At 41.9% G+C, this 24,871-nt stretch overlaps 1 protein-coding gene across 1 annotated transcript in view; it reads right to left on the bottom strand.

Moving 5' to 3' along the window:
* Positions 1-20,422, bottom strand: part of LOC145410765 (organic solute transporter alpha-like protein) — a 25,193-nt gene extending 4,771 nt beyond the window's left edge. The window contains exons 1-5 of the mRNA XM_080280869.1: positions 20,359-20,422; positions 17,729-17,880; positions 16,301-16,374; positions 2,680-2,838; positions 484-595 (exon numbers count right to left, since the gene is read on the bottom strand). Coding sequence (XP_080136995.1) covers positions 484-595; positions 2,680-2,838; positions 16,301-16,374; positions 17,729-17,880; positions 20,359-20,422 — 561 coding nt within the window. The remainder of the gene's footprint in view (positions 1-483; positions 596-2,679; positions 2,839-16,300; positions 16,375-17,728; positions 17,881-20,358) is intronic.
* Between the last annotated feature and the right edge of the window lie 4,449 nt (positions 20,423-24,871).

Raw genomic sequence — 24,871 nt, 5'->3', positions numbered from 1 at the left:
GTTTTCAAGGTACAGCTATTTACAGATTAGTTTACTTATAAGGAAATAGGTCATAAACTACTTACAATGTGGCAGTTTCATATATAAGGACATAAACTAGGACTCATACTCTATCTTTCTGTAAGATATGAAGAAAATCCAGCAAAAAGTTTCCAAAATATAACACAAGACAGATTTTATTTCTTGTATAGCCAAAGCTCGTAAAATACAGACAATATGGCAATTTTACATATACTGGCATCAACTACGACACATACCCTATCTTTCTGTGTGATATGAAGCCAATTGATCTGGTAGTTTCCGAGATACAGACACGAAGACGGACGGACAGGGGAGATGCCAATATCCCCACCATAAAGAATAACGGTGGGGATAATAATACCAATAACAACACGAATAGCAATATTAGGCATAACTCCTTGGGTATAAAACAGAATAAATCGCTAACGAAAAGGTGCTAACAGAGCTTTTATCTCTACCCACCCTGCCATCCTCCTGGCTGTCCCCCGTCGAACAAAGAATTCCAATGGTGAAGTAGATGGCTTGAGTGAAGGGCAACTGCAATATCAGCCACCGCACCCACCTCAGCTGTGCCCTGTGGATGGATGGGTGGATGGGTGGATGGATGGGTGGATGGATGGATGATTAGTTAATAGATGGTTAGATGGATGGATGATTAGTTGATGAATGGATGGTTGACTGGATGGAGGGATGGGTGGAAGGATGGGTGGATGGATGGATGGATGGTTGACTGGATGGATAGAAGGATGATTAGTTGATGGATGGTTGGATGGATGGATGATTAGTGGATGGATGGATGATTAGTTGAATGGAAGGATGGATGGATGGAAGGATGGATGGATGGAAGGATGGATGGATGGAAGGATGGATGGATGGGTGGAAGGATGGATGGATGGATAGATGATTAGTTGATGGATGGTTAGATGGATGGATGATTAGTTGATGGATGGATGGTTGATTGGATGGATGGAGGGATGATTAGTTAATGGATGGTTGGATGGATGGATGATCAGTGGATGGGTGGATGATTAGTTGACTGGAAGGATGGATGGATGGATAGATGGAGGGGTGGATAGGTAGAGGGTTAGATGGATGGATGGATGGATGGATGGGTAGAGGGTTAGATGGATGGATGGATGGATGGGTAGAGGGTTAGAAGGATGGATGGATGGGTAGAGGGTTAGATGGATGGATGGATGGATGGATGGGTAGAGGGTTAGATGGATGGATGGATGGAAGGATGGGTAGAGGGTTAGATGGATGGATGGATGGAAGGATGGGTAGAGGGTTAGATGGATCGATGGATGGATTAGTGAATGAATGGGTGGATGGATGAGTGGATAGATAGAAGGAAGGATGGAAGGAGGAATAACGGGTGGATGGATGGATGGATGGAACGGTAATTTGATGGGTGGATGAATGGATGGAAGGATAAGTTGATGGATGGACGGATGGAAGGATAAGTCGATTGATGGATGGATAGAAGGTTTGAGGGAGGGAGGGATGATGGATAGGAGATGGACGTATATGGATTAGTGGATGGATAGAATGATCAGTGAATGGATGGATGGATGGACTAAAAGATTATTGATTGGTTAAGCAGATACCCTACTGATTTACCAAATTAAATGATAATAATATTCTTTAATTTACACATATAAATGAGACTCTACTCTTCACCTAATACCAAGATTATAATAAAAGTATTGGTCATAAGAGCCCAAGAGTGTCAATACGGGTTTCAGTAACTCTTTAATGTGAGGGTTAACTTTAGACGGTGAAACTGGGTGAGCCATAATTATGAGGTAGCAATGCGTTTCCTTCGTTACTAGTCAAAGAGGTAGCAATGAGTCTCCTTGGTTACAAGTCAAATGCACCCTCCATTCTGGCTACTCTTGGCCATCAATTGAGCTGAAAGGGTTCGGGATCTTTGTCAACTGTCTGTCTATCTATCTATCTATCTATAAGTCTGTCTGTCCGCCTATTTCTTTACTTGTCTGCCTGTCTATCTATAAGTATGCATCTGTCTCTTTTCTCTATCTATCTATCTATTTATCTATAGATTCATGTGTCTATCTCTCCGTCTGCCAGTATCTCTATCCATTTGTCTATTTCTATCTACCTATCCATGTCTCTAACTTGCTATCCATCCACCTGTCTGTCTACCAATTTGTCAGTTTATCAGTTATTTTTTTCTATGTGAGGAAGAAGGAACCAAAGGCAACGAGCCCGCAAAACTGTTCCTTCCAAGAGAAAAACAAAATACAAGAGAGAGCCACATTCAAGATCCATTCATTTCCATATTTATTCCTCTCTATCTGTATGTTTCAATTTATCTCTATATATCAGTCTATATCTATCAGTCTATTTACCTGTCTACCTGTCTATTTCTCTTACTAGCTATCCACTTGTCTATCTCTGTCTACCAGTTATGTCAGTCAGTTTTATCCATCTGTCTATCAATCTCTAAATATCTATCTATCTATCTGTTTATTTCTATTTACATATCTATTTCCTTAACTAGATCTCCACCTATCTATCCTATGTCTAATAATATGCCAGTCTATCAATTTTATCCCTCTGTCTGTATCACTCTATCAGTCTATATCTATCTATCTATCCATCCATCCATCTATCTATCTATCTTCCAGGACTTACGCTGAAACAGGGGGTCTGGGCAAGCAAACGAAACAGCAACAACAAGGTCCAAGATTCAGTGTCAGTTTCTCTTCGTTCAGCCGAGCCAACATGACTTTCTCACTTCCAAACATCAGAGTGGTTAGGTCCATGAAGTGGCTTATTCCTACAGACATGTACCTGAGGAGAGATTAGGTGAGATTAGGTAAGATTAGACGAGATTAGACGAGATTAGGCGAGATTAAATGAGATGAGGTGAGGTCAGGCGAGATTAGGCGAGATTAGGTGAGATTAGGCGAGATTATGTGAGATTAGTGAAGTGGGGGATGGACTGGGGACTGGGAAGGTGAATGGGGTGCCCTAATGAGATTAAGGCGTATGGTGATAGATAAGCGTAGGTAGACAGATGGATAGACAGGCAGATAGATGGGTAGACAGAACAGATAGATTGATAGACAGATGGGTAGACTGGTAGGTAGGTAGGTAGAATTACACAGCGATAAATAGCAAGACAGACTGGGTTAGCTTAGATTAAGTCAAGTTAGGTTTATTTAAGCAAGGTTTAGTTAGATTTGTTTGGGTCGAGTTGGATAGGCTGGGCTGGGTTAGTGTGCGTCAGGGCAGGTGACAGCAGATTAGGTTGGGTTGGGTTGGGTTAGATTTGTTTAGCTTGGGTTAGGTTAGGCTAGGTTGGGTTAGAGAGTGATTATGTCCATGAAGACTTATTTCTAAACACATGTACAATGAAAGACATAAGTCGCGTCGAGGTTTTGTCCGAAAAACTAAGTGTAACAAGTGAAACATTTTGAGAACTCCACCATAGTTACATATTCATGGTTAGCTAGCCTGATCAAAGTAAAGAGAATATGAGGGAGTTTCACACGGGGAGGGGGGGGGGGAGCTAAAACGTGTCTCGGTCTGCGCATGACGTCACAGATAATCCAGACTGACCGTCTCAGGCAGCAGTAGTAAGGCCAGTCACTCTCCTACCTGCCCTGTGATATGAGCTCCCCGGCCTATATGGATTACTTTTATTTGTATTCTAAAATGCATGCAGGGGAATGAAAAGGTTAATGCTATGCTTTTGAGATATTATGCAATGTCTTCAAGAAGAACTATTTGTTTTCAGAGAATATAGGAATGTCGTATACAGGGTCATACAGACACAGATCCGACGTCACAGGTGCCTGTAAGCTAGCTCATTATGAGAAAAACAACTGAAAATATTGACAGAGATCACTGGTTGAGAGCTTAGCAACACTTAACATCTACCAATTGATCCGGAAATCGCCAGTTTACATTGGTATACCATTGTATTCTTTTCTTTCACACTCTCATTTTCTCTCATTATCCTTGACGTCATAAGCCTCTGCGCGAGCCAGGGGCGGTGAACCTACCTCACATATTCTCTTTACCTTGAGCCTGACTTCAAGCTTTATGTCTGCTGCTGATGGGATGACGGTATAAATGAACCCAGGAAATTTAAAAGCCTTAACATCGAATCGTGAAATTTGTTGAGTCCCAGAGAAGAAACGCGAACCACATTGATGATCGCCTGGACGTTACATCCTACACCTTATTACAAAACGTCAAGCAGATCTAATATTTACCTTGGCGTGGAGAAAACAAAAAACATGCATCCAACTCCTAGAGTGATGAGAGGTGGTATGATTAATCTTTATTTAGGAAGGGTAGAATCCCGAACAGATGGTGCACACATTCAGTGAAAACAGACCCGTAGAAAGATAGATTAGGCGACAGCGGGAAGATGGCACAAACAGAGAACGGTCATCGCTCAGTCTGCCCTCGTGTTACTATACCACTGAAGGACCTGTATATAATTACAAGGATGGAAAACAGCACCTGCAATCAGTGCTGACGGCTTAAGAGACGAACAGCATCTAGAATGAAGCACACAAACAGTTGTAAGAGGATTTTGGTCTTCTGGGTTATGTGTTCGAACTTCAGTCTGTGGGTGTCATTTCGCCACTCTCAGTAAGCCATTCGATTATCAATATCCAGTAACTCCATCCTAATATATAGAAGAATTTGGACATTTTGATTTGATAACATAGATAATGACAATCACAGCTCATATCTATCAACTTCTTAAGGCAATTTAGTTATTGGAAAATAACTGAAGAAGAACTGACTTCCAGACACTTCGTTAACTATTTGAATTGCAGTGTTGCTGACATGGCGGTAAAAAAGACAACAGATGAGAAACGTTTCATACATAACAAATAAAAATAAGGGTCGTAGGAACATAATGTATAAATTTATTTCGCTTTAAGGTACACACACACACACACACACACACACACACACACACACACACACACAAGCTGGCATTCAGAGCCTCGTCACCTGCAGCAAATGGCAACTCATGTCAAGAGTTGCCAACCTTTCATATCACACAGAGAAGAGCACACCAGAACTTGGACCTTTCAGAAAGCAAATGTTATTGCCAAATATCATGCCACGACATTTGTTTTTCACTGTACCTGGGGAGAGATGGCTTTGATTGAGCTAGATTAGGGTAGGTCAGGCTGGGTTAGGTTAGGTTATATTGGGTTAGGTTTGTTTATGTTGGGCTGGCTTTTGTGAGATTGGGATATTGCGTTAGGTTTGGCTATGTTTGTTTATGTTACATTAAGTTAGATTAAATTAAACTATGTTCATTTGGGCTAGATGAAGGCTAATTAGATTGCGTTAGGTTTTATTAGGGCAGGTTATGCTAGGTCAGGATGGGTGGGGATTGACTATATTAAGTTAGGGTAGGAATTGTTGAGCTGTGTTTTGATGGATTGGACTGGGTTAGGTTAGATTGGCTGGGTTGGGTTGGCTTGGATTAGGTTGAGTTAGGTTAGGTTGGGTTGGGTTGGGTTAAGTTAGGTTGGATTGGGTTGGGTTAAATTGGATTGGACTTGGTTAGGTTTCGTTTGGTTTGGTTTGGTTGGGTTAGGTTAGGTTGGGTTGCGTTAGGTTGGGTTGGGTTGGGTTAGGTTGGATTGGATTAGGTTGAGTTAGGTTAGGGTAGGTTGAGTTGGATTGGGTTGGGTTTGGTGGGGTTGGGTTGGATTGGGTTGAGATTGGGTTGGGTTGGGATTGGGTTGGGTTGGGATTGGGTTGGGTTGGGCTAGGTTGGGTTGGGCTAGGTTGGGTTGGTTTAGGTTGGGTTGGGCTGGATTGGGTTGGGTTGGGTTGGGTTGGATTGGGTTAGGTTGGGTTGGGCTGGGTTAGGTTGGGTTGGGCTGGGTTAGGTTGAGTTAGGTTGGGTTGGGTTGGGTTAGGTTGGGTTAGGTTGGGTTGGATTAGGTTGGGTTAGGTTGGGTTGGGTTAGGTTGGGTTAGGTTGTTTTTTTTTTTAATGCGAGGAAGAAGGAACCAAAGGCCATGAGCCCGCAGTAACACTTCCCTCCAAGAGATAAACAAAATACAATAGAGAGCCAAAATCAAGATCCGATCATTTTGAGATGCCTGGACACACTGCGTTTGAAAGACTGGAGATCATAGGCAGCAGGAAATACAGACAGAGGGAGACAGTTCCAGAGCTGACCTGTTGCATAAATGAAAGACTGGAGGAACGATTAGCTCTTGCATTAGAGAGTTGAACAGAAAAGGGATGAAAGTTTGCTGCCAGACGTGTGCTACGCGCCCGTCGTAGAGGTGGAGGAATGCACGCAGATAGTTCAGAGGAGCAGTGACCATTGAAGTAGCGATAGAAAAGAGATAAAGATGCAACATTGCAGCGAAGAGACAGAGGTTGAAGGGAGTCAGTAAGAGGAGGAGAGTTAATGAGACGAAAAGCCTTTGACTCCACCCTATTGAGAAGAGCTGTATGTGGGGAGCCTCCCCACACATGAGAGTTGTACTCCACACAGGGGCGGATAAAACCCCTGTATAGAGTCAACAATTGTGCAGGGGTAAAGAAAGAGCGGAGTCGGCTTAGCACACCCAATCTCTTGGAAGCAGATTTTACAAGAGATGTAATATGATCTTTCCAAGATAAGTCCCGAGTAAATGAAACCCCAAGCATGTTCAAGGATGATGCAGGATTAAGCTCAATATTATTAAACATTAGTGGGTATACCTGTGGAAGATTTTGTCAGGTTGATAGATGTAAGAACTGAGTCTTAGATGCATTAAAGACGACCATATTATTTTTACCCCAGTCAGAGATACGAGCCAAGTCAGACATTAGGTGTGCCATAGCCTCATCCCTTGTTTGTTGAAGTAACTGTTGAGATGGGCGTTGCGGGAACCGAATGGAAAGGTGAAGCGTGGAGTCATCAGCGTATGAGTGGATAGGGTTAGATGTACAGCTTAGAAGGTCATTGATGAATAAAAGGAAGAGAGTTGGTGATAGGACAGAGCCCTGAGGAACACCACTGTTGATAGATCTAGGAGAAGAATGATGGCCGTCTACAACAGCGGCTATAGAACGACCAGAAAGGAAGCTAGCGATGAAGGCACAGATAGAAGGATAGAAACTGTAGGAGGGCAGTTTGGAAATTAAAGATTTATGCCAGACTCGATCGAAAGCCTTTGAGATGTCAAGTGCAAAGGCAAAGCTTTCGCCAAAGTCCCGAAAGGAGGATGACCAGGAGTCTGAAAGGTAGGCGAGAAGATCGCCAGTGGAGCGCCCCTGACGGAACCCATACTGACGATCGGAAAGAAGGTTGTGATAGGAAAGATGCTTTAAAATTTTTCTATTAAGAATTGACTCGAAAACTTTTGAAATACAGGACGTTAAAGCAATTGGACGATAGTTGGAGGGTTGGGAGTGGTCACCCTTCTTTTGGACTGGCTGAATGAGAGCAAACTTCCAGCAAGAAGGAAAGGTACAAGTTGACAGACAAAGGCGAAAGAGTTTGCCTAGGCAGGGTGTAAGCACAGAAGCACAGTTCTTGAGAACAACAGGAGGGACCCCATCAGGCCCATATGCCTTGTTAGTACTGAGGCCAGTGATGGCAGAAAATACATCCAATGAAGAAATTTTAATGTCAGCCATGAGGAAGTCAGAGGGGGGAAGTGATGGAGGAACAGCACCGGAATCGTCTAAGGTGGAACTGGAGGAGAAAGTCTGTGCGAAGAGATCTGCTTTATCAGTAGAAGAAATAGCTACAGAACCATCAGAGTAGAAAAGAGGAGGGAAGGATGATGAGGTAAAGTTGTTAGAAAGATTTTTGGCAAGGTGCCAGAAGGAGCAGGAAGAATTCGAGTTGGAGAGTTGAGAGCATTTAGTATGGATGAAATTATTTTTAGTAGAGCGAAGAACAGACTTAGCACGATTCCGGGCAGAAACGTAAAGATGATGTGATTCAGGGGTGGGTTGGCTCCGGTACCTTTTGTAGGCCTTCTCCTTGTTGCAGACAGCATTAGAACAAGCGTGATTAAACCAAGGCTTTCTTGCGTTAGTCAAAGGATATGAGAAAGGAATGTATGCTTCCATGCCCGAGAGAATAACCTCCGTAATGCGCAAGGCACATTCAGATGGCTCACGGCCATGGAAGCAATAATCATTCCATGGAAAATCAAAGAAGTACTGCCTGGGACTGGATTGGATTGGGTTGGGTTGGGTTGAGTTAGGTTGGGTTGGGTTGGGTTGGGTTAGGTTGGGTTGGGTTGGGTTGGGTTGGGTTGGGTTAGGTTGGGTCAGGTTGGGTTGGGTTGGGTTGGGTTGGGTTGTGCTGGGTTGGGTTAGGTGGGGTTGGGTTGAAATAAGTGGGGTTGGGTTGAAATAGGTTGAGTTGGGTTGGGTTGGGTTGGGTTAGGTTGAGTTGGGTTGGGATGGGTTAGGTTGGGTTGGGTTGGGTTAGGTTGGGTTAGGTTGGGTTGGGTTGGGTTGGATTAGGTTGGGTTGGGTTGGGTTGGGTTAGGTTAGGTTGGGTTGGGTTGGGTTGGGTTGTGCTGGATTGTGTTAGGTGGGGTTGGGTTGAGATAGGTGAGGTTGGGTTGGGTTGGGTTGAGTTGGGTTGGGTTACTGTCACGCATTCGCAAGACTACATATTTATACAAATTCATGATATTGTGCTGTGGTGGGAAGCCACGAACTCTAGTGGAAGACCCACTGTGTATCACTTAGTTTAACCATCCCTGTATACACTTTGATCGGGATGGTTTTGCAGAATATTTGTCACTGCTTCAAAACTGACTGTTCTTGTGCACGATATTAGTGCTTCGCTGAGTGATTTCATTGTGTGTGTATATCGTTCACCCTGTCTCTGAGACTGCTGAAGTTAGGCCATGCCCACTTCCGGTGAACATACCCATTTCTCATGCCTTTGTACCCGGCTTGGTTACATCAGTTAGTGTTGAACTTGGACAGGCACGGGAGTAAGGTGTCGAGCGCAGTGCAGAGATCAGGACCCCCCCATTGTAGCGGCTAGTCTCCAGTTTGATTTCCCGTATCTCCCCACCGAACTGGTGATCAGCAGTAGTTGGACCTTAGCAGTGAACTGTAGCTCCTTAGCAGTTAGAGACGCCCAGCCTCTTCGCAGCTATGGGTCTGTTTCCTTCGTTGACTAGTATTTCCGTTCTTTTTCTTAGGCTTAAGATTATTCAGCTACTTGAATGTGAGTAAGTGAGTGTATTTCCTTTGTTTTGATATCTGAATTCACTTTGAGATTCTTGTAATGTAAATTTTTATTGTGATTAATAATTTTACAGTTCCTTTCTTTGAGCTTAATGTAAATGTAGAATTGTGTTTGATTTCTCCACATTGTGCTTTCTTTAATTTGCTTTCCCCAGTTTGCACAAATTTCCTATATTAATCACAACTGATATTTAGGCCAGTTGTTTGGTATAAAATCTTAAATCCGTTGTGCCAACTAGAAGCTAGCATCGGCAAGAACCTGTCCATTATTATTAGCATATTAGTCATTGATTGTCAGGGGTATAGCCACTTTCTCAGAAGCCAGCAGTACTAATGATACAGCATTCGTGAGTGATTAGTCTCTTCTGTGTACTGTTGAGAAAGTTTATAATATTGGCGAAGTAAGCCAGAATAACGTAAGATTTACTGCTTGATTGCACAAGTTGATTCACTTTGTGTCAACCGATTATATATTAGCATTCTCTTCGTAATTCCACCTCCCCCCATGACAGTTAGGTTAGATAGGGTTGGGTTAGGTTAGATGGGGTTACATTAGGTGGGGTTGGGTTAGGTGGGGTTGGATTAGATGAGGTTGGGTTAGGTGGGGTTGGGTAAGGTCAGGTGGGGTTGGGTTAGGTGGGGTTGGGTGAGGTTGGATGAGGTTAGGTGGGGTTGGGTTAGGTGAGGTTGAGTTAGGTTAGGTGGGGTTAGGTTAGGTTAGGTAGGGTTGGGTTAGGTGGGGTTGGGTTAGGTTAGGTGGGGTTGGGTTAGGTTAGATAGGGTTGGGTTAGGTTAGGTGGGGTTGGGTTAGGTTAGGGGGGTTGGGTTAGGTTAGGTGGGGTTGGGTTAGGCTAGGTGGGGCTAGGTTAGTTGGGGTTGGATTAGGTTAGTTGGGGTTGGGTTAGGTTAGTTGGGGTTGGGTTAGGTTAGCTGGGGTTGGGTTACTGTAGGTGGGGTTGGGCTAGGTCAGCCAAGGTTGGGTTAGGTTAGCTGGGGCTGGGTTAGGTGAGCTGGGGTTGGGTTAGGTCAGCCAGGGTAGGGTTAGCTGGGGTTTGGTTAGGTTAACTTGGGTTGGGTTAGGTTAGCTGGGGTTAGGTTAGCTGGGGTTGGGTTAGAGATGTGTTCATAAACCCTCTCAGGGTCACTCACACGATTTGCGTTTCATGTGGATTGTTCTAAAGATGTTCAGTCACTCGAATCGCGTTCCTAAGCAGAAAAAACACCGTCAAAAGAAAAGTTTTGGGCCGATTTGCGTCAAATTTTGGTGCGCTCCAGTGTGTGCATCTCTTTTCCGAGGTAAGCATTTGGCAACACTGTGACTGCTCTGACGAGACAATGCGTAGCAGAAATATCTCAGTATCTCATGACTAGCCAGGCAGGAGAGTAGCGCAGCTGTCAGCGTCCCTTTAAACCCACCATTTTCACCCTCCCACCCGAGGCAGAAGCCATTATTGAAATATTGTGATTGTACAGTGTTTTTTACTATAATGTGAAGTGATTGTGTCTATGGAACATAGATATATTGTCTGTAAATCATTGGAGCCCGCTATCAGCCATTAAGCCTACAGGCAGGAGTGTGGTTTGTTATAACGGGGTTTCCACTCTGCTTCACCCTGCCCATAAATGATGTGAATATTTTGCCTTTATATAGTGAAACCAATACTTATGTTTGTGAAACATATAGTGCCTGGATTGGTGAAATAACTGACCTACCATAGCAGGCATTATGTACGCCATAGAGATATGCAACAGTCGCTAAGGAAACAGACAGTCATGTACGCCATAGAGTCAGGAATAATAGAGGAGGTTGGGATGGAATCATGTGATAGCGTTTTATATTGCATATGGTTTAGTGTGAAATATACATATAAAATAGTGCAGCGAGTGTTCACAGAAAAATATTTCATGCATTGACTGACTTAGCTAAAGCATAGCGCAAGTGTAAGAGACAAGAAATGTGCCACAGCCACATATACATACGTATGTTGTGCAGTGAATGTTCGTGGAGAAATCTATTGTGTGCATCGCATGTGTTTTAGGCAAATGTATCGCAAGGAGAGAAGAAAATATGTCACAACCACACACACACACACACACACACACACACACACATACACACACACACACACACACCTTACTGAAAGAAGTATCAGAGGAAATCTGTAGTAAAGACATAGAGGAACACAAAAGGTTAGGGAAATACGAGAAAAGCAAGACAAGACCTCTAAAGGCGACTTTCCAGAGTGTAAACACTGTGGAAGAGATACTAAAAAATGCAAAGAATCTTAAGGAAAAAGAGGGGTTCAAAAATGTATGGATAAAAAGATGCCTAACACAAGAGGAACTGGAATTACTGAAAGAGAAAAGGGAGGAAGCAAAAACAAAAAATGAGAAGAGGAGAAGAAGAATTTTTTTTTTTACAAAGTAATAGGATTGCAGGTACGAAAGTGGTACACAAACAGGGTGGAAGAAAAAGGAGGAAGGTAGTAGAACCATGTTATGACAAGTATATAAACAAGATGATAAAGTTGATGTACTGAAATGTGGATGGAATGGTATCTAAATTACTAGAGATGAATGATTATGTCAGAGAAAATGAACCACAAATAATATGCCTAACTGAAACAAAATTAATACCAAGGATATCAAATGACATACTAAACTTAGAGGAATACAATATAGAGAGAAGAGACAGATATTTAAAAAAAGGAGGAGGAATTATAATATTAACTAAGAAAAATCTAAAAGTCAAGGAAATAAAACTAGATATACCATCACAAGTAGAACTGATTGCAGTAGAGATCGACACATCTGAAGGTAAAGTAATTGTAGCCAATTTGTACATGCCACCCAGGTCAAACACATGGGAAAGAGACGAATATGAGGACCTGGCACAGAGTACAATTCAGAGTGTAAGATCATTGCTACATAAAATGGAGGAGAAATCGGACAGAATTATACCAACTGGGGACTTCAATACAAATATATATTGGAATACTCTAGATATAAAGAGCCAAGAAAGCTGTTGGGACCAAAAGCTCCTGGATCTCGTACAAGAGTTTTTCTTAACGCAACATGTGAGGGAAACCACCAGAAAAAGAGGACTTGATGTACCTTCAGTGCTAGATCTAATATTTACAAGGCAAGAAAATGATATTGACAGTTTAATATATCACCCTCCACTCGGCAAAAGCGATCATGCAGTACTAAATTATAACTTCAGGATAGCATATGACATAGTAAACAGCAATGATAGTTACAAAAAGAGCCTAAACTATAAAAAGGGAAATTATCAAGACGTAAAGAAATATTTCTTAGAAGTTGATTGGGAAAATGAGCTTAGAGGACAAGATTTAAATGCTGTATACAAAAAATTTTGTGAATTTTATGAAATAGGAGTCCAGAAGTACATCCCACAGCACAAAGAAGCAGATAAGAAAATACAGAAATGGTTCAATACAGAATGTAAAAAATCAAAAGAAAGACGAGATTTGTTGTGGAATAGATACAGAAGACACAATAGTGAAAGGGCGTATAATAATTACAAACAGGCAAGAAACGACTATACAAGAATAAGGAGGGAAGCCCAGAAACAGTTTGAGGAGGATATAATAAATAAAAGTAGTGATCAACCAAAGCTGTTTTACAGCTATATCAGAAGCAAAACTAAAGTAAAAGATATAATACAATCCATTACAGACGAGGGAATCACTTATACACAAGAGAAAGATATTTGTGAAGCACTAAATAAGAATTTCCAATTAGTTTTTACAGAAGAAAAAATTTTTGAGAGGGATTATGTAGAACACGCATGTCCACACATACTACCAGATATACAAATAGCAGAAAAAGTAATACAGGAGGAGTTAAGCAGAGTAGACAGAGGAAAAGCAAGTGGTCCTGATGAAATTTCATGTTGGGTATTACGAGAATGTGCAAAGGAGTTATGTAAACCATTATTTTTAATTTTCAAGAAATCCTTGAGTCAAGGTAAACTACCTGATATTTGGAAAAAAGCAAATATTGTCCCCTTATTCAAGAAAGGAAATAGACAAAATCCACTCAACTACCGACCAGTATCACTGACCAGTGTTGTAAGCAAGGTATTAGAAAAACTTATAAGAAAAGCTTGGGTAAATCATCTAGAAGAACACAGTATGATAACAGAAAGGCAGTTTGGTTTCAGAAATGGAAAATCATGTGTTACTAATCTGTTGAGCTACTATGACAGAGTAACAAACACAATACAGGAAAGGGAGGGATGGGTGGACAGTATCTATTTAGATTTCAAGAAAGCTTTTGACACAGTACCACACCAAAGACTTTTATGGAAACTGTACCATCAAGGAGGAATTCGAGGCAAACTGTTTTGTTGGATGCAAGACTTTCTCATAAAAAGAGAAATGAGGACAGTACTAAGAGGAAACTACTCATCATGGAAAGAAGTGTCTAGTGGAGTACCACAGGGTTCAGTGCTGGCACCAATCATGTTTTTAGTGTATATAAATGATATAAAAAGTAACACTGGAAATGAGAGCTATTGGAATATGTTTGCAGATGATGCAAAAATACAAAGGAGAATTACTAACACAGACTCTTGTAAAGAGCTACAAGAAGAATTAAATAAACTTCATGAATGGAGTAGTACATGGCAAATGGAATTCAGTGTGGACAAGTGTCATGTAATCAAGTTTGGTAAAAGTGGAAAATGACCTGATTGGGATTATAAGTTAGGAAATAAAACCCTATACACATCAGAAAGAGAGAAAGACCTAGGTGTGATTATCAATAACAGACTATCTCCGGCTGACCACATCAGCGAGAAGGTACGGAACATGTATACACTGCTTGCAAATATGAGAATAGCATTCACATACATAAATGAAGACATGGTAAGAAGGATAATAACATCATTCATTAGACTAACCCTGGAATATGCATCAGTAGTCTGGAGTCCTCATCTCAAAAAGCACATAGACATGATTGAAAAAGTTCAAAGGGCCGCTACAAGATGGATACCAAGCTTAAGGGACCTAAGCTACGAAGAAAGACCAAATAAACTGAATCTACCAACACTACAGGAGAGAAGGAAAAGAGGTGACATGATAATGCTATATAAATGCATATCAGGAGAGGAGAAAATAGACATAAATGATTACTTAACATATGGAGAAGCATCAGCAAGAGGACACTGCAAAAAATTGCATAAGAAGAGAGGTGATAAAGACGTAAGGAAATTCAGTTTCCCAAACAGAGCAATTGATCAATGGAATGCACTACGGAATGAAATAGTGTGTGCCAAAACAATTCACAAATTTAAGGATATGTACGATAAATATGGTTTAAGACACGGGACAGTACGAGCTTGACTCATTCCTGTAAAGATACAATTAGGTAAGTACAATTAGGTAAAGTAAGTACACACACACACACACACACACACACACACACACACACACACACACACACACACACTACATAACTCCTCATCTTCAAGCTTCTGCCAGCATCTCAACATCTCTGGAGGAAGTGAGTTATCCGCATTTTGTTGATTTGTATATTGACCTATTTCTATATTTTAATATTTTTTACACAAATAAGTAATGTTTTTTGCATACACACATATGAGATGGAAGAAAGTTCAGCTTCAGTATCAGAACCTAGCAAAAAGACTAGTGGTCATATCGAGTTTCTGACAGCACTATCAAAAACCTTATGGTATTTTACGTGTATACTTTGAGTAAAAAAAGAAAATAATAAAACGTAACCAACGAAAATATGTAGCCGTGGGTGAGGCAGGGAAAGAATGTTTTTTTATCTCGCGTGCGGGTGAGGAGGAGTATTCTATGTTTGTCGTCTAATTACTGCAAAACTATTGGACGTATCGATTTCCCGTAAGAACCATGATAAAGAGCAGTAAATTCTACGTATGTTCATTTGCAGAGTATAAGCCTTTGAGAGCATTTTCTGTTGGAAAAGTTGGAGGAACAGACTGTTTTGGTAAAGTCGAAAGCTCTCGGAAGAGTAATCTCACTTTGTCGGCCAATTCCTCAAAAACTATTGGATGTATCGAATTTCTGTAAGAACCAAGATAAAGAGCAGTAAATTCTACGTATGTACATAACATAACAATGTAATATCTATGATAAGAATTCGTTGTTACGGAGGCGGGAATATTGCGTATGCTGTGCGCACATCACAAAAGTGACGTAAGGACGTGAGTTCCCAGTCGTTTTTGGCGATTTACTCGAAAACTATGAGGCGTATCGAAACCATTTTTAGGTCATTAGAGAGCTTGTGAAATTCTGCATAATATTATGCAATAAAAACAACACGTGCAAGAAACGTTCAGAATTAGAGCTCCTTGATTTTTTTTTTTTCAAAAATGGCTTTCAGTTTTTGGCTATTTTCTCGAAAACTACAAATCATATCACAACCGGATTTTTCTCTTTAGAAAGCTGATGAAATTCTGTATCAAAACTTCTATAACATTTTCCGGTATGATGGAAAACGTTCGAATGGTGATGTTTGGAAGTGAACATGACGTACCTAAATGTTTGATCACGGCCGCCTAATGTTGTTTTATTCGTGTTTTCCTGTTTTTTTGTGGTGCTTATCATGTAGAACAAACATCGACGAATAAGATGACATAGGTTTCATGGCAGTATATTGATGTTTGGGTGGCGAAAATAAGGAGAGAATACGCGTTATTTGCCGCGCGCGGGCAGCCGCCGGGCGGCCTCGCAAAAAAAAATCGTGCGCCGGAAAACTAACTGAAACTTATCGTGCGCGAGAGGGTAAAGATTAAAGTTTGAAAATACTAATACTAATACTTATACTAATAATTATTATTATTATTGACAGAATTATTTCCGTCAGTAACACTAAAGATAATAAAAATGAAAATACAATGGTAGTAAAAATAGTGGTTGAAATAGTAGTAGCAGTAGAAGTAGAAGTAGCAGTAGTGGTACTTGTAGTAGAACTGGTTATACTAATACACTACTAATAGCAAAACTACTACTACTACTACTACTATACTTACATGGCCTTGAAAGAATTACAAATCTTGTCGGCGCGAGGAATCACCACACACATCAAAGTCATTAGTGTCATGAACTGTGAGGAAGGAAGACATCATCATCATCATCACGAATAGCATCACCATCATCATCATCATCATCACTAATAGCATCACCATCATCATCATCATCATCACTAATATCGTCACCATCATCATCATCATCATCATCACTAATAGCATCACCATCATCATTATCATCATCATCACTAATAGCATCACCAGCATCATCATCATCATCACTAATAGCATCACCATCATCATTACTATCATTATCATCATCACTAATAGCATCACTATCATCATCATCATCATCATCTTCACTAATAGCATCACCATCATCATTAATATCATCATCACCATCATCATCATCATCATCATCGTTAATATCACCATCATCATCATCATCATCACCATCATCATCATCATTAGTATCGTCACCATCGCCATCTTCATCATCATCATCATCATCATTATTATCATCATCATCATTAGTATCGTCTCCATCATCATCATCATCATCAGCAGCAGCAGCACCAGCATCGTTAATATCGTCCCCATCGCCATCATCATCATCATCATCATCACCATTAATATCAACATCATCATCATCATCATCATCATCATCACCATTAATATCAACATCATCATCATCATCATCATCATCATCATCATCATCACCATCATCATCTTTAATGTCGGTATTTTCATTCTGAGGCTCTTCTTCATCATCACTACCCATTTTCAATAATAATCCATTCATCCACCTTTCCGTCTATCAGTCTATCCGTCTATCAATATATCTATCATCCTTCACCACATACATCAATACATTCATCAGTTAATCTATTCAGGGTTTCAAGTATTCATTCATCCATCCATCTATCAGTCTAAACAGTGACTTCCATCCATTCATCCATTTAGTCATCCACGTAACCATCCATCCATCCATCACACCGCACGGTCATTCAGTTCTTTATTCATCAGTCTACGAGTATCCATCCATCCATCTATTCTTCAACATTCTATCATCCATCCAATCATCCATTTCCTTCTTTTCATTCATCCACGCTCCCATCCATCCACCCATCCATTCATTCATCCATCCATCTACCCATCCATCCAACCATCCATTCTTCCATCTATCCATCCAACCATCCATCCATCCATCCATCCATCCGTCCATCCATCTATCCAAGCATCCATCCATCATTCTCACCCTATTTCACACTAATATTTGATGAAAACAGTCCAGTATCTGTCTTTATATATATCTGTCCATCCATCCATCCAATCACCTTCGACATGACCAAAAGTTCCTGACTCAGTGAGAGAGAGAGAGAGAGAGAGAGAGAGAGAGAGAGAGAGAGAGAGAGAAATACACATACTCACAGGGCACACTGAGGTAATCCAGAGAACGTGTCTTCGGTACACCTTGTTGACGTTCCTCAGTGTGTACATGATTTGCTCGAAGAAGAGGCCGTACAACGCCGCGGATAGCAGGGTGCCTATGACCACCAGGGCCGTATGGTACCCTCCCAGCGCTGTGGTAGGGCAGGGCAGGGTAAGGTAGGGCGGGGTAGGGAAGGAAAGGTAAGGGTAGGGTAGGGTAGAATAGGGTACGACAGAGTAGGAAAAGGAGAGTAAGGAAGGGAATGGTAGGGCAGGGCAGGGTAGGGTAGGGTAGGACAGCAGGGAAGGGAAGGGAAGGGTAGGGTAAGACAGCAGGGCAGGACAGGGCAGGTTAGGAACGGGATAAAAATTGCACTTTTAATACAGGTAAAAAAATAAACTACATTCCGATAGGTAAGATGAATTAGGGTAGAGCAAGGCAGGGCTAGGGTAGGGTAAGGAAGGGTAGGGTAAGGAAGGGTAAGGTAGGGCAGGGCAGGGCAGGGCAGGGAAGAGAAGGGTAAGACAAGATATAAGAGGTGATGTGGCCATGTGGAAAGGATGGAGAATGAGAGACTGACTAGAAGAGTGTCTGTGAGCGAGGTGGAGGAGGAGAGGAAGAGGAGACCAAGGATGAAATGAATGGATCGAGCGGAGAGGATGGGGAATGAGAGACTGACTAGGAGAGTGTACGTGAGTGAGGTGGAGGGGAGAGGGGGAGACCAAGGATGAGATGGGGTTGGAGTCGAGGGACGAGAGAGGAGGGTGTGAGTTGGAGGGAGGACGGCCAAAAGGCAGACGAAAGGGCGTGCTGGAAGCGATTTGTTTGTGACCTCCTCTTATGGACAGATAGATAGATAGATAGACAGACAGACAGATAGATAGATAGAAAAAGACAATGCAACAACTCTAAACCCTTCCAATAGCACTTCTTCGTGACCAGCACCATATTCTTGTGTTAAACTACTACAGCTCAGCATTCAAGATGAAGGGATGGGAATTTCAGGCCTAATGAGAGTGAAAAGGGTAGGATTGGGAGACAGGAGTAGAATTGGGAGACAGGAGTAGAATTGGGAGACAGGAGTAGAATTGGGAGACAGGAGTAGAATTGGGAGACAGGAGTAGAATTGGGAGACAGGAGTAGAATTGGGAGACAGGAGTAGAATTGGGAGACAAGAGTGGAACTGGGAGACGAGTAGAACGGGGAGTAGAATTGGAAGACAAGTGTAGAATTGGGAGTAGAATTGGGAGACAAGAGTAGAATTGGGAGACAAGAGTAGATCTGGAACTAGAATTGGGAGACATGAAAAGAAAAAGAAAATTTTTTGGAAAGGGATGAAACAAACTATAGTAGACTCAACTTAGTCAAACTATACAGGTTTTACCACAAATAGCGCTTGTGTGTTGCGGCTCAGTCTGCCGGCGTGGGCGTGGGTGTGGCAGAGGGAGCAGGAAATGAATAAATGATGCACGGTAGAATTCTAAATGATATACTAGGGTCCTTAGCACCTTTTTCTGAGCGATTTATATTGTATATTGCACGTTGACATTATCATACTTGGTATGAATATTGTTTGTATTTTGGTATTGCTTACACAGACACACACAGACACACACAGACACACACACACACACACACACACACACACACACACACACACACAGATAATACAAAGACACAGAGGCAGACAGACAGAAAGACAAACAGACATTCAGACACACATACACACAGACACACACATACATACATACATACACACACACGCAGACAGATACACACACACACACACACACAACATATATATATATATATATATATATAGAGAGAGAGAGAGAGAGAGAGAGAGAGAGAGAGAGAGAGAGAGAGAGAGAGAGAGAGAGAGTTGACTTGACCTATGCACAAATACAGACTGCTCAATAGATATCGTTACCCTTCCACTTCACCTGACACTTCACTGACTCGCCCACACCCGCAGACTGAACCATCTCCGTAGCACAGAAGATCCTGCTGGGTGAGTTTTTGGAGTGCTATTTACAGATCAACCTCTCTCTCTCTCTCTCTCTCTCTCTCTCTCTCTCTCTCTCTCTGTATCTATCACTCTATCTACCTGTGTCTGTCTATCTATGTATCTATTTATATCTATCTTTCATTCCCTATCTATCTATCTTCCCGCTATCTGTCTATCTATCTGTCTTCCCTCTGTGTCTATCTGCCTCTCCTCTCTATCTATCTATCTGCCTGTCTGTCTGTCTATCAATCTATTTCTCTCTCTCTGTCTTGTCAATTTATCTATCTTCCCGCTATCTGTCTATCTATCTGTCTTCCCTCTTTATCTATCTATCTTATCTATCTTCCTGTCTATCTATCCATTTCTCTCTCTCTCTCTCTCTCTCTCTCTCTCTACTTATTTGTCTTCGCTCTGTATCTGTCTATCATCCCTACCTTTCTGTGTGTCTGTCGGTCTCTCTCTCTCTCTCTCTCTCTCTCTCTCTCTCTCTCTCTCTCTCTCTCTCTCTCTCTCACACACACACACATCTACATATCATTTGCCCATATCTCTTCAATCAGTCCAAAATCTCACGTTCTCCGCAGACGGCTGTATCATCAGACCGAAGGAGACCAGACTTACCTTCGCGATATTCAGAAACGGTGGGAAAATAGCCGGGTACACAAGAGGAGTTATCATCGTCCATTGGCGTGGTGTCGGGTACCAGTGATGTTGAAGGGAGAGGATCTGTGGGGGACGAGAGAGAGAGAGAGAGAGAGAGAGAGAGAGAGAGAGAGAGAGAGAGAGAGAGAGAGAGAGAGAGAGAGAGAGAGAGTCACTAAAAACATCGTGGCAGCGTAACAGCAGAGGTAATTGCCACCGTAAAACAGAATATATATATATATATATATATATATATATATATATATATATATATATATATATATATATATATATATATATATATATATATATATGATAAAAACAAAACACAAATGAAAAAAGCCACGTAACAATAAAGATGATTCATTACGTTAGGGACACTTCATGAAATTTTGCATTAAACAACAGTCAAAACTATTCATAAAACCTAAAGCTGTCATAAAAAAAGTTGGCTCCTCCCGTCAAACACAGCTCCTCTCCAAGGAATACGGAGAGAAGGAAAGACCTATCTCCCGCTCTAACTTTGGAGAGGTATCGACGGCCAGCATCCCCTAGATTGGCACTCTCATGTAAGACGTGCTGCACAGTCAGTGGCACCAGACAATGCTTACAGTAAGGAAAGGGTCCTCCCGCAAGGTGAAAAAGCGCCAGGGGGGTGTATGGCCAATCAACAGGCCTGTCACTGCAACTTCCCAGTGACGAGGCATGGCTGTATAGGTACTACCGTCAAATCCTGTAACTTGTTTGGAACAGGAAGCGTAATCCATACATGCTGTCAGGAGGCCCGGGGAGCAGTCTTAATCACAGGGAAGTAATATCTATAGGGGAGAGGATTGACAGAGGCATCAAGGGTAGCTGCTGTCCTTGCTGCTTCATCTGCACATTCATTTCCCAGCAGCCTAACATGGCCTGGCACCCAGCAAAACGAAACTCGCCATGGTGGCCCACGAGGAGGAGCTTTTCTAAAATTTCCAATGCCAGAGTGTGATGAGAGTTAAAAATGCTCAAGTGCAGATAAGAATGCCCTGGAGTCACTAAAAATATAAAAACTAATTGCCTCAGTGTCATGATAAGCTGAAGAGTCATCAGAATTGCTGAGAGCTCAGCAGTAAAAATTAAGGCTGAGGAGCGTAGAGTGCCACACCGGCTAAAAGTAGGGAAGACAACTCTAAATATCCTCTCCATTCCATCCCTTCATTTCATCCTTGGTTTCCCCCTCCACTTCACTCACATACATCCTTCTAATCAGTCTCATTCTCCATCCTCCACTCCAGTCCTCCATCTCATCCGTGGTTTTCCTTTTCCCCTCTCGCCCATCCACCACACTCACATACATTCTCCTGGTCAGTCTCCCATTCTCCATCCTCTCGAAATACCTGTAGGCAGACCATCTCAGATCATTATTCTTACTTCTTGCAATCACATCCGCACCAACACCGCACTGCTGCTTTACTTGGTCTAAAATTATCATCTCTCCATCTTACTGAGTTGTAGCGGGAGATCAACGATTGAATATGATGCTAGTCAGGAAAAAGTGCGAGGAAAAGAATGCAGAGGTACCTTACTTATTCTGCCACTGAATTACGTGAAGTAAACTGCAAGACGGAAAAAAAATCTTCACCAAATTAAGGTACACTCGGAAACCACAATCTCTAGCTTACCCAGGAAGAGGGTGGAGATTAGGTTAAGATCCTTTCTGGATGGCCGGCCCACTCTATCAAGGGGCAACACACGCCGGTACACGCATGTTAAGAACCAACTGAAGCTCGACTCTGTGTGTCATGTATAATGTATCTTGCTAGAGATGATAATATTATGGCTGTAGATGACAATATGTATTAATTTGTTGTATTTTTCCCTGCAAAATCTTCGTTAAACACGGACTCGAAGGAAAAAGCCCATAGCTTTCAAGAAATCAGGAATCAAACGAAGCACTTCCAAACCTCCCAGCAAATCCACACAACGATCTCAGCATCTGCATATGTGTGTGTGTGTGTGTGTGTGTGTGTGTGTGTGTGTGTGTGTGTGTAACATCAAGCTTCATCCTCAGTAATTCTTCCATGAAAATAATTATTTATCGTCGGAGACAGTTCACCCACGCGTCATTGTCAACATCATCCTGGAGCGCATTGTTTCCCTCTCAGCCACGATTCATCCTTATTTCCAAGAAAGATGGATGATTAATACCCTTTGAGCACCCGTATCCACTCTGAAACAGCAGGCCTTCTCCTACTCACGACGTCAGGCCGCTCACCTGCATGGCAGTGCTTCGAATCTTCGTGTCGTAACTCCAGTGTGTTGGAGTTTTCTCTCACGTCAAGGTACAATGATAATATTTTGAAAGGCATGCTATAAAAAGCAGTATCATATCAATATATTTTGTCACCTGTGTGTCCATACTTCAACTGGTTACCAAGATACAGAGCAAAAAGAGCAAAACATGACACAAGTAACAAAGCTTCGAAGTGTTCATAATTTGTAAGCACCTGCGTGTATTGCCCCACGATAGTCAGAGTGGAGCGTCGTCCAGAAAGAACCCGGTTCTAACCTGTGGCCCCAACCAAGGTGGGATAAAGACCAAGGTAAAGAGAATTATGAGAGGTAGATTCACCGTCCCTGGCTCACGCAGAGAGTGTGACGTCAAGGATAATAAGACAGAATGAGAGAGAATGGTAGCATGAAAGAAAACGAATGTAATGGTATACCAATGTAAACTGACCATTTCCGGATCAATTGGTAGATGTTAAGTGCTGCTATACTCGCAACCAGTGATCTCTGTCAATATTTTCAGTTGTTTTTCTCATAATCAGCTGGCTTACAGACACCTGTGACGTCGGATCTGTGTCTGTATGACCCTGTATACGACATTCATATATTCACTGAAAACAGATAATTCTTCTTGAAGACATATTTCATAATATCTCAAAAGCATAGCATTAACCTTTTCATTGCTCTGCATGCAGTTTAGAATGCAAATACAAGTAATCCATGTAGGCCAGGGAGCTCATATCACAGGGCAGTAGGTGAGCAACTGGCCTCACTATCAAGCAGAGACCCTCAATCGGGATTATCTTTGACGTCATACGCAGACCGAGACATGTTTTTGCTCCCTGGCCCCCCGCTGTGAAACTACCTTGTATTCTCTTTACCTTGATAGATACTGTGGTGCCCGAGTGTTTAATATACTAATGAATGTTATGTCAAAATCTTTAAAATCGAAATATCTACTCTGAATTTAATCAACATGACTGGAGGTGATTAATTACTAGAAAGACATTTTTTGACATGAAGAGGTCAAGTTCATGTCATCTAGAAGGGACTAAAATTACACACACACACACACACACACACACCGCTCGCTGGCACAGTGGTAACGTTCTCGCTTGCCATCTGGTAGACGGGAGTTCGCGCCTCGCTCAGGTTGCGAAAAGTTTCACTGACGAAGTGGGTGATTACTGTCCCCCTGGAGCAAGGGGATGGGTGTGTGCGTGCGTGAAGGTCACAGCCTTGCCCTTAGATCGGACTATATGACCTCTCAGCTCCCGGGAGGGTAAAAACTGACGATCACGACCATCAAGTGATCCTGACCGACCCGGTGAATTACACACACACACACACACACACCGAGTCAATTTCTACTCCTGCCTTCAGAAACGGAAATGTGACAAAAAATAAACATTGCGTGATAAATACCTATATCTACATCTACTGTATCTGTCTATCAATCTATAAATATACATACATATATATAAACGGTAAGAGATACCAACAAACTCCAAACGCGGAAATTAATAAGGATTCATTTGACTGTGCTGCTAACCAAAAACTTCAGGTAACCATCCCAGTTTGCCTTCTAGCTGTGGTGAAAAACGTGGCAATCTCTTTTAGGCAGAAGATAGGAAATTTCAACATAATAATATCGATCCATGCGGAAGCCAAAGAGGGTGAAGTATTTTCTTTCGTGAAGACAAAGGGAGACCAAATCCTCTCATACATATGTCTACTCATCTGTCTATCTATTTATCTATCTATCTGTCTATCTATCGATCTGTCCAAAGAAACTCTGGCACTAAGTCCCCTTGCTATCTGGCGCTTATTTTATTTATTTATTTTTTTCCTGTTTAAAGTCACCTAGAACAGCATGAACCTGTAATGCTTAAAATAAACCGAGGAAGAACAGCTTTTGTGACTGAAATGGAAACACTTGCCCCCCCCAAAAAAAGTATTCGTTTGAGAGAGAGAGAGAGAGAGAGAGAGCTGAGAGATGGCAGTCGCCCCGCTAGACCTACTAACACACCGCCACCTAAGAAACGGGACCAGCGCGACAAAAAACTAGTTCCCCTGTGTGTATTACTCGAAACCAGTGGCCTTGATATTCCTCCGCCATACTTTCTCTGACTTCATTTTCAGTCCTGCGATGCAAGATGATTTAATTTTCGGCATCTCACGCTGCTATACCGTTGCGTGTGTGTGTGTGTGTGTGTGTGTGTGT

Source organism: Coenobita brevimanus, chromosome 11 (assembly GCF_032717465.1).
Source record: "Coenobita brevimanus isolate Jiangsu-jjx chromosome 11, ASM3271746v2, whole genome shotgun sequence".
In the NCBI taxonomy this organism is placed as follows: domain Eukaryota; kingdom Metazoa; phylum Arthropoda; class Malacostraca; order Decapoda; family Coenobitidae; genus Coenobita; species Coenobita brevimanus.
The sequence above is the reverse complement of the archived record's forward strand: the minus strand, read 5'-3'. Positions and strand labels throughout refer to the sequence as shown.